Raw genomic sequence first — 10,730 nt, 5'->3', positions numbered from 1 at the left:
TTTCCTGTTTTGCAGCCACTGTACTGGGCTGCAGATGCCGGCAGCATTCCAGTGCGCCGAAAACATGTGGAAGTTTAACGAGGAGTCGCCGGGGCTGGGATTGCTGTGAAAATCGGTAGGAAATACAAGCAGAAAGCTCACTCCTCCTGCTCTCTAGCATGGATGTCATCCCCCCAAGGATGGGAGTCACAGGAAGGTAAGCTTGATTTCTGCCCTGTGTTTTCATCGGTAGATTGAAGCTGTCGTAGTTTTGAGCAACATTATCGCTTGCTTTTTTTTTTTTTTTTTTTTTTAGTTCTTCTTCAAGAGATCTTATCAGGCAGAAGCTGGTACAACATCCTCAGCAGCTTCTGACTGTGCCCACGTATTTCTGTCTTGCTCGGCTCCGAGGGGTGGGTGAGCGGAGCTCGGTGCATCCGAGCAGGCTGCTGCGTGCGGCAGTACGTGGGGAAAGCCTGTTTTACCCAAAGTACCTCAATTTTGTGGTTACTGACAGAAGCTGCCATAACCGATCAGCTCTGTTTACATGTTTCCTATTAGTGCCTGAATTAAACAAACAACATTATTGCTTAAAACACAAGTGCCAGAAAGCCTCCACTACTTCAAATCAGGAACTTATTTCAAGCCAAAAGGGGATTTTTTTAATTTTTTTTTTTCCTAGACTGCTTTTCCCTCCGGCATCCCGGGCTTGAGCAGGGTTGGAGGGAGGCAGCTCTGCCCCAGCCCCCCGGCTGCACCCCAGCTCCGGGGCTCCCGCGGCCGGGGGCTCTCCCCAGCCGCGCCTGGAGCACAGCTTTAGCCCGGTTTGTCCAGCCAACCCATGGAAAAGATGAGGGCGAGTTTGCCAGTGAATCTGGGAGTAGTAAATGCAATCCCGCAGCAATGTAGGGCTGGGTGGGGCGCAGAGTGATTCAGAGTAGCCGGGCGATTTCCAATAATGACAGCCACATACGCCTCTGGGAACAGATACTGCTAACAAGCTCAGAAAGAGACACACGGGTGTTTTAATAGCTGCCTTAACCTCCTAATTAATTGCAAAGCTACTTGATGCTTAATGAATTGCAGCGCTACATCCACAACCAGTGGTCCTACCCCTCTGGCAGCGATACCAGTCTCCCCTCTGCAATTTCAGCGTGCAGCTGGATAAATCTCAGCTTTCCCACTTAACATCCCCCCCCCCCCCCCCCCCCCGCCTCCCAGCCCATGTGTAAATCTGTGCGTGGATGAAACAGGAGAACAATCAAGGAGTGGCAGGGACTATTTCATACAAGCTTTATAAAGTCGCTGAACAAAACCCCTGCCAAAGCCCGCGGGAGCATCTCTGCCCCGACACCGGCATCACTGACGGCAAAACGCAGGGGGAGCCGGAGGGGCTTGGGGCGAGGCGCGGGCAGGAGGGAAGGCGAAAACTGGAAAACGATAATAATAATAAAAAAATCCACCCTTTCAAGAAGTGTTGTAGTAAACAAGCACTGGCCTGAACCCAGACCAGCGGTGGCTCGGTGGGGAGCTCCCCGCTGCTTTCTTGCCAGGTGCCCTGACAAGTGCTGTCACCTAAAAACTGAAAGTGTTGGGTACCAGGAGTGACGCCTAGCCCTTCCGCCGAGAAACAGGGACTCCCGGGCTCCCAGGGAAAGCCAAAAAAATGGAGAAAACTGGCCAGGAGGCTCCCTATGGTCACATCTGCAGGGATAAGGTTTAGGAATTGGGCTGAGACGCATGGCAGGGAGGAGGTGTTGGGACAGGGACACCAGCACTCTATAATCTTCTTCACAAGCCCAGACCAGCGAGTGCCACCTCTGTCGCTGGACGGCCGTGACAAGAGCTGGGAATAGCTGCAATCCCCAGCAGTTTTCCCTCCCTGTTTTCTGCAGGGATGTGAAAACAAGGTTTCCTGCCACAACTTTCCCAGGGTTAAGCAGACTTGGTGCAAAGGGCACCGGCCGAGAGCGGGGCTGATGCCGAGCGCGAGCCCCTCATGGGGTTTCAGGCAGGCGAGGAGCACCTGGGGATGCTGCAGGGACTGACGGGTTTTCTTTCGGGCCGATCCCTCCTGCCAGATGTCCCCGCTCCCCTGCCCCATCCCGGCAGAGAAATCAGAAGCCTCTGACCTGGGGCTGCCAGGTCAAGCACAGTCAGCAACCAAAAAGTGCATTAGCCCAGCAGCCCGCCCGGAGCCGGGGTTTCACTTCAGCCTTGCTTTTTTGCAGCCAAAACCTGGAAAAGTCAGCAAATGAGAGAAGGCAGCTTGGCAAGGGCTCAGTTCAGAAACCGGGGCATAAGCACTGCACACGCACGGAAACGCGGGTAAACCCACCGACCCTTCTTGCATCAGAGGTGCAGGTGGTGGGCAGGTAGCCAAGGGGCTGCTGGCTATATTTTATATATATCTGTGTACACACGTGTGTATAAATATATAACCTTCCTCCTGAAACTGAAAACGTGGCAACCCCTCTGAAGAGCTGCCTAGGCGAGGAGGAGCAGGGTGGGGGAGCCTTCACCCTGCGCCTCGAAGCAACGATGGGCTCTGCACAGAAGCCCGGTCCCTGCGGCGGGCTATTAGCTTTTAGAAACCCGTCCCCGTGGCAAAGGCCGGGCTGAGGGCTGTGGGAAACAGCACCACTGGCTGCTTCTTAATTAAATGCCGCTGTCGAGGGGCTCTGTGGCAATGGCAAGAGGTGCTCAGGGCTCTGCCAGAGCAGGCTCTGGTCTGCTGGAAGGGAAGGGCAGGCTGCCTGACACCTTGCAGGCAGCTACAGGCTTTGTTTCCAAGGGGAAAATTGCACCGTTTCGTTGCAGACGATGCTACAGGCCCTTGGTTTGTAGCCTGCTGCTGCCGAATTGCCTCTTCCCAAAAGAGCAGACCGTTTCCCCGCAGGCTCTGCTCACGAATGGCAAAATCCATCACCTCTCTGGAGAGCTGTGCGAGTACCTGCGAACTCCCCGTGACCCGCTAATACCCTCAGCGCTGGCTGGATGAGGTGAAATGGGTAAATGGATGAAAAGAATTTCTGCTCTAACTAAAAGACAGATGTATTTATCTTCCTTCACGTACTGAACTGTTGCTGGAGGATAATTCCTGTTGCTACAACACGATGGCTGCACAATGTGCCGTGAGTGCCAGAATTGAGTTAGCAGGACCGGCAGAGCAACTGGCATGTGTTCAGCCAGCTATTAGCTTATAAATCGAGCCTTAAATCTGGAGCCAGAGCTCCGATAGATCTGTCTGCACCTCTCCCACCAGCCTCTGCTCCGGTCGGCTGCCTGCCAGCACCATCGCTCGCTGATATTAATTATTGCCCTCACTGCCTCTTCGCATCAGACCACTGCATGGATCTGAAAAGACACTCTCTAGATCCGTTTAAAGTCCCTATTTATTTGCAGTCCCACTGAAATTGCTTGTAGACATATCAGAGAGCACCAATTTGATGGGAGTTTGACAGAAAACTATACGCAATAAAAGTGGTCTTGAAAAACCCCGGGCAGCCGAAGCAGCTCTCCGGCATTAGCAATAAAGAGATTAATGCTACGGAGCTCAATTGCGATGTCACTGTAATTGTGGCATCGCCTTAGGGGGTGGCAGGGTACGTCACCCTGCGAGGCACATCCGAAAGGAGCTGCGTGGAAGATGCCTGGGATCGCTGCCTGTAAGGGGGTCTGGCTCTGCACCCTTCCCAGCACACACCGTCTGGCACGTACGCCTGCGCATGCAGGCCGTACGCACACCTACGCGCAACTTACTCCTCTGTACTGAAGCGCATTTACTCCATGGGGGGAAATACTGGGAATTTTTTGGCTTTACAGCTTCTGTTTTTACTCCCTACAGAAACCCTCCGCCCGCCTTAATCGCCCCATGAGCGAAGAGACTCGGCCGAGATGGAGAGCAACGCGTCCTCCGGGAACTGTACCGATCCCCAGATGTCCTTCCAGTCCACCCTGTACGCAACCACTTACACCGTCATATTCATCCCCGGCCTCCTGGCCAACAGCGCTGCCCTGTGGGTCTTGTGCCGCTACATCAGCAAGAAGAGCAAAGCCGTCATCTTCATGATCAACCTGGCCGTGGCCGACCTGGCTCACGTCCTCTCGCTGCCCTTACGGATGTATTACTACATAAACCACACCTGGCCATTTGGAAGTTTTCTTTGCCAGCTGTGCTTCTACCTGAAGTATCTCAACATGTACGCCAGCATTTGCTTCCTCACCTGCATCAGCATCCAGCGGTACCTCTTCCTCCTCCATCCCTTCAAAGCCAAGGACTGGAAGCGGCGGTACGACGCGGCCATCAGCGCTGCTGTCTGGCTCTTTGTTGGGGCAGCGTGCTTACCGCTGCTAGTAGTGAGGAGCCCAGCCTTGTCCAACAGCACAAACACGTGCTTCTCAGACCTGGGGGTGAAGCAGCTGAGCCCGGGAGCCTCCATCGCGCTGGTGACGGTGGCAGAGCTGTTTGGGTTCGTCATCCCCTTTGGCATCATCGCCTGCTGCACTTGGAAGATGTGGCAGTCCCTGCGGGAGTGTCCAACGCAGCTGCAAAACACCAGCGAGAAGCAGAAGGCTTTGCGCATGGTCTTGATGTGCGCGGCTGTCTTCTTCATCTGCTTCACCCCCTACCACATCAACTTCCCTTTCTTCATGATGGTGATAGAGAAGATCATCCAGGACTGTGCCGTGCACAGGAGCACGCTCCGCTTCCACCCCATCTCCCTCTGCCTGGCCAGCCTCAACTGCTGCCTGGATCCCGTCCTCTACTACTTCATGACCTCCGAGTTCCAGGACCAGCTGCTGCGCCACAGCTGTGCTGCCCTGCGAGCTCGGTTCACGCGCCGCGGGAGCAGCCTCTCCGTCACTGAAACCAGCCATGACATTGGTATGAAAAGGAGGAATCTTCCACGCTTTAAGTTTTGGTCTCTTCCCAAGTTCTTTGGCCGAATAAACAGCATGGAAATCCCTCCAATGCCGCCCGACGAGCTTCTGCTGGAGTCCATCTCTTGAAACGTAAGCCATTTCTCTCTGTGTAGGTGCTTCTCATAGCTTGAGTGAAGATTGCGTTAGGTCTCCAAATACGTCTTGAATTACCCTTGTGTGCAACAGATGCCAGCATCTGACCTAGAAGAACATCTTGATGAAAAAAGGTTTGCTGGTTGTGTTGTCGCTGCTGGGGACTGCTTGCCTGGAAGCATTCTCCGTCACGTTATCGTTAAACTACCTGAAGCAGCCGTCGCTGATGCCAGTATTTCTCCCGTGTCGACCTGCAGTTGGGTTTGGGTCCCTCTCATTTCTGCTGTTTCAGTGCTTCTACATATTTGTCATTTTTGGAAATCCTTCTGAATCCCGAGTTGCAAGCGGGCAGCTCAGCCTCAGCGCAGCTCGGGGAGGTCGCACGAGGGGAGTTTCAGCCCCGACCGCAGCTACCTGCGGCCCGTGATGAGTTACAGCATCCACCGTGCTCACAGGAGACTCTAGATCAGGACAGTTAATTATCTCCATGTAAACTGAACCTCTTTCCATTGCAAAGAAAAATCAATCATCTGGACCTAATCTAGCCTAATCTGGACTGCAAGACTATAACTTTACCAACATATATCAAGCAAGGAGTATTAACCTATATCCACATCAGTGTTAAAGGGAGTTTTCAAACAAACGGGGGTCAGCTCACGTTATTGAAAAAGGCACCCAGAGCTGAGCAAGGGAGTCCGCCTGGCTCCCGGGAGCCACGGGATGCTCAACTGATTACGGGGGGATGAATACCTGGAAGACAGACTGTGACTGGAAAAGCCACGAGCAAAGAGGAGGAGGATGAAGGACGTCTCCCAGGGCACATCTGCTTGCAGAGACCTGGGGTCAGCCACAGAAGGGAGGACTAGTAGCTGGTGTTCCCGTTTCTTGTGTCATTATTAGGAGTCTTGTGTTACCTGGCATATCGCTAAAGCCTGTGGTTGTAGATTAAGATGTTACCCAAGCCTCTCACTTTTGCTTTAAAAACCAGAAAAGGTCCCACCAGCCCTCGCTGGGTACCGAGAGAAGTTTACAAAACTGACCCAAGTGCATCCTCAAGGCTTCAAACTTGGGAGGAAATAAAATGATCTCAACACGTATTTTGGCATCACGGGTATTATTTTAAGCGCTTGTAAATAGTCTCGTTATGCACCACAGCTGCTCTCAAAGCAACGGTACAATCTGCAGAGGCGGGGACCCCAGCCTGGGGCTCGGAGAGGCCCCGTCGCCACCGTGGCCCCTTGCACAGCAGCCAGCGTGGGGGCTGCGAGGTTTCCTCCTCGTGGGCTAAGGCATCGACGACTGCAATGCCAAAAAACCCTCCGGGAATTATATAAGTAAACATAGGCAGAGGGGGTTTGATAGAAAACAGCTTTGCCGATGATTGGATGCACATTTCCAACCCACACAGCGTTTCTGGGAAGCCCGGAGCAGGCAGTGGTTTACCCTCGCATTGCCAAGGCAGGTCCTGGAAAGACAGAGGGAGATCCAGACAACCTGGAGGAGTTTGCTTTGGTACTTACAGTGTGCCAGAGACGGGCAGAAAACACTGAGACGGGCAGAAAACACGCTGCCCTGCAGCTCTGTCCCAAATCTCCTCCTCCTCTCACCAAAAAAAATTAAAAAATTAAAAAAATAAAAAAAGGACACATGTTCCTTGTTTGCTCGGGGGGGGGGGGGGGGGGGAGTTTTCAGGGCTGAATAAAAGCTGCTTCAGATGGCGCAAAGCCAGCAGCATTCACATGGCAAAACAGGAAAGCCAAGCATAACCTTGCCGGTGCCGTGGCTGGCGAGACCCGGCTCTGGGCAGCTGCCACGGAGAGGAGAAGTCACATCACCGGCCCCTTAACCAGGAGCATGGTTTTAGCCTGCGAGTGTCTTTCGTGAGCAGTACAACCCTAAGTAGCCAGGGCGGACATCCAGGTAGCCCTCAATAACCACAGTTAGATATCTATAAGCCCTGCCAACCGACCACAGAGCCTGTATTGCAGCTCTGACCTTACGGCAGCGCCAGCTCCAGGTTTCCCAGTAGCACCAGTTCCCAGTGGGACTTTGCCAGTTTGTTTTCAGATTGCACAGCTTTTCTGCAGTTTCTGCAATGCAGCTTCCCCCTTTCAAAAAGAAAACAGGAAAAAGAAAGCAAAACAAAAAGTCTCACTAATCCGTCACGCAGAGACATAGCAGCAACCCTTACTCGGGCTGCCCTTGCCGGCCCTGGGGCTTGCTTGCACCACAGGTTGCATTGGAAATACAGCAGAAAAATCCCTTTCTGGGTTATATGCACAGGACAGCAAGAATTTTGCTGGGTTTTACCCAAACCAAACCCTGGAGAAATATCCTTTTCCAGTGCAGACCGGCGCTTTCTGCCCGTCGGACGCCACGAGACACCTGCCAGCCTTGTATCACAGCCACCAAGATCCACTACCACAAACACCCTGGCTGGGCACGGGGACCCAAACCACAGGGACCTGGGGTCAGCGGGAGCTCTGCTGACGGGATGCTGCAGTGAGGGGGGGACAGACGGACAGGGATGCTGCCGGTCCCCAGTGCAGGGATGCAGGAGCAGCGGGCTTCACCAGTGGTAGTTCAGGTACCTTGTGGGGCAGCAGGTCAGTGCGGGCTGGGGGATGTCTGGCTCTACGGTGCTCCTAAGATTTAGGTAAAAATCTGCCACATTGAGGACCTGCTTTGCCGAGGCCAAGGTGTGAGCTAACTTCTTACGAGGGAAAAGCTCGAGGTTGAAGAGAAGGGAGAGCAAGGGACCAGGAGCTGACATATGGGGAAGAGGGGACAGGGTGAATTAAGAGCTTGTCAGGATTTCTCTCTCAAAGCCATTAGCTGTTGGCATTAAAACTTCGATTCACATGGCAAAATCAGCCAGTAATAACCCCAATAGGGCACTTTAGCCTCATTAATTTCCAGGTAATGTATTACAGACCCCGGCCACGCTCTTGCAAGCAGGGCCAGCGGCAACAGCACCAAGAGCACGTCCCTTAGCCAGGGCACCCTCGTCCCCACGTGCCATCCTCAGCTCTTCCGACGGGATAAAACACGGCACCATGCTCTGGCCTCAGCCAGCCGGAGAGCTCAGACCGATAAGCCACCGGTGAGGATTCTGGCTGTGATTATTTCCTCCCCAGCGAGGCGTGCTGGCAGGAGGGCTTCCGAAACGCCGCCACGGGAAGGGACGGGGAGCAGCGGCAGGGAGAGCAGCAAAGCTGGCAGCTCGGCCGGACCTCTGCCGGCACCGAGGACAACTGCATATCCTGAGCTTTTCACATGCAATTAATTATTCTATACGGCTTAATCCTTTACGACTAGCTTTGACTAGAACTGCTTAGCCGCTTTTCTGTATGTGCGTCCATCCATATACGCATACACCCCTGCACACATACTACGCTTACATATACCTAAAATTATGCAGTCCTTCGGAATATCCAAGAAGACGTCTCTTGTGCACAGTGCTTTCTAGGGCACCGCAAGGAAGGAGGGAAGGTTGCTTTTCTCTTTGCTAAAAATAGCCTTTTCCTCCCTCCATGACCGCATGCTTCCAGTCCAGCCCCAGCAAAGTGACTTTGCATGTGGAAAACCACTCGGCCTCAGCTCTCGGCAGAGCTCGCACCACCTACCCGGTAGCGAGACTCGGACTCCGATGGTTTTTGGCACAGTGCTAACAGTCACTACCGCTGGCAACAAGCTGCTTCTCCATCCACCCACCTCGCGCCGACGAGAGGGGAAAGCGCTGCGCCTGGCAAAGGAACAAACACAACAACTTCAATTCCGAGCGCAACCTAAACGCACAGAAAGCAAATTCTGCTGCTTTAAACCAACCCGAGCCAGGGAGTGGTTTTCCAGACGCTCATGATTTCATCAGACCCAAGTCCAATTTTTTGATTCACGGGCTCAGCCAGCAACACACTGCGAAGCCCGAGTCACTGGCGTTCAACGGGACGGCACCGCTTTGGAGACCCAGGGCTGCCCCTCAGTCCCTCGCGCGCTGCAGGGTCCTGGTCACGGCACAAGGGGAAGGGTTTTGGGAACTCTGCGTCAATGCCACGGCCACGTTTGGCACCGTAAGGGTTAGCTCTCCCCCGAGAAACAGGCAAAGCCTCAACCTTGCGGCAGTCAGCAAGTCCTTTCCAGCAGGAATTGCCACACCGATGGCTCAGTCCTGCTCCTCTTAACAGGGGATTTTTTTGTTTTTTGTAAAGAAAATTTTCCTGCTGTAGGCGGATAGGGCAGGCACTGAGGCTGGGGAGGAAAATCCAGAACTTTTTAGCCCCTGGCCTGGTGAAAGCAGCACGGCTGCGTCCCTGGCTCCTCCGAGCCCCGCCGATGCTGGGAGCTGCGGGCGAGAGCCCAGCGCACCCACGGGCAGCGGGGCCGGGGCCCTGCGCCTGCTCCCTCTGCAAAGGTGCTCCTGCCCGGTGCGTGCCCTTCCCTGGGCTCCTCCTGGGTCATCACCAAGGAAAACATCACCAGCCGTGTGGAGGGAAGACAGGCACGCAACCTATTCTCAGGAATTATTTCTATTAAAGACTGTCAGTGCGGACCAGAAAGACTTAGCTGTTTCTGCCTGAGGATCTCCTACAAGGTCACGAAGCACAGGTTTAGGTGAACTGAAAGTTTCCAATTTTTTTTGAGATAAAAAAGTAAGTATAAAATATAAGCAATAAGAGAAAATTATAAGTATCAGATAAAATTTTATCTTATACTGTAAAATAATTGCTTTGTGATTTGGTGCCCAGCTCCAAGTTCTCCTGATTTTTGGTGGCCTCAACTAGGGCAGGTTTGGGGACGGCCCGGCCAGCGCTGCCACTGTGCGCCCCGTGCCGGGGACGGCACGACTCGGAGACTGGCATTGGGCTGCCGGTAAAGGTGAGCCGGGGAAGGCACCCTTGGGTTCCCACCCACGCAGCCCGAGAAGGGGCTGAGCCGGCGCTGCCGCACGCGACGGCTCCCGGAGCGACGCGAAACGGGATGGAAGGTGGCACGCGATGCACGCCAGCTGCACGCGGAGCGCAGCACCAGCAAAACAGGATATGGTTATGCTCTGAAAGGTGTTTCAGAAACAAAGTCTATCTGTACAGTAAATACACAGGCTGCCCCAAGCACGGGCTAGGCTTTCTTATAAACGGCTGGCTTCTGCGGAAATGAAAGTGCAAAATTGAGCATCCATCACGCATTTGATCAGGAAAAGAAAAGAAGAAGACGTCATCTTCAGAGCCCGTGTGCTGTTCAGCCACGGTGGGGGTGGTACTGCCGTTATGCTTGGGTCTGGCCTCGACCCTGCTGCCTGTGAAAGAGGTGTCCAAAGCGTCCCCCTCGGCCCCAGGGTCCCCTCTGCGGAGGCAGGTGGGTGCCAGGGTCACGCAGGGAAAGGCTGGCAGGGCAGGGGCAGAGCCTGGGGCCTGCCAGGTTTCACATCACATAATTTTGGGGTGTGGGGGGGAAGGAAATAAAAGGTTTTTCTTTAAATGGCTGCAGTGAAAACACTTTGCAAGGTGTGACAGCACACGGCAGAGGCAGCTGCCGGGAGGTGCTGGCAAGCACAGGGAAAGTTTTGCATCCCAGATACCACTGCAATTACAGAAACGCTCTCGGACTAACGCGAGCAGAGCTGGCATCCTCCACAGAGGTCCCAGCACATCTCCCAGGAGACTCCACAGCAGCGACAAGCCCCGTTTAAGCAATAAACCCCAAACCTCCGCTGCTTCTAGTCCAAAAGCATCAGC

The 10,730-nt window shown here is 53.9% G+C and overlaps 1 protein-coding gene across 3 annotated transcripts; it reads left to right on the top strand.

The window, feature by feature from the left end:
- LOC142415234 (putative P2Y purinoceptor 10) lies at positions 1 to 6,083 on the top strand. 3 transcript variants are annotated; one of them, XM_075513303.1, is made up of 3 exons: positions 1 to 196; positions 2,800 to 2,981; positions 3,827 to 6,083. In XM_075513303.1, exon 3 carries the CDS (start codon positions 3,877 to 3,879, stop codon positions 4,990 to 4,992), a length of 1,116 nt encoding a protein of 371 aa, XP_075369418.1. In that variant the 5' UTR covers positions 1 to 196; positions 2,800 to 2,981; positions 3,827 to 3,876; the 3' UTR covers positions 4,993 to 6,083. The 3 variants fall into 3 exon arrangements, with proteins under 3 accessions (XP_075369418.1, XP_075369417.1, XP_075369416.1); XM_075513302.1 differs by having other exon boundaries at positions 2,800 to 2,990; XM_075513301.1 differs by lacking the exon at positions 2,800 to 2,981.
- The last annotated feature ends 4,647 nt before the right edge of the window (positions 6,084 to 10,730 follow it).

The sequence above is a fragment of the Mycteria americana genome, chromosome 10 (genome assembly GCF_035582795.1).
Source record: "Mycteria americana isolate JAX WOST 10 ecotype Jacksonville Zoo and Gardens chromosome 10, USCA_MyAme_1.0, whole genome shotgun sequence".
NCBI lineage: Eukaryota > Metazoa > Chordata > Aves > Ciconiiformes > Ciconiidae > Mycteria > Mycteria americana.
This window is presented reverse-complemented; position numbering and strand designations above follow the sequence as displayed.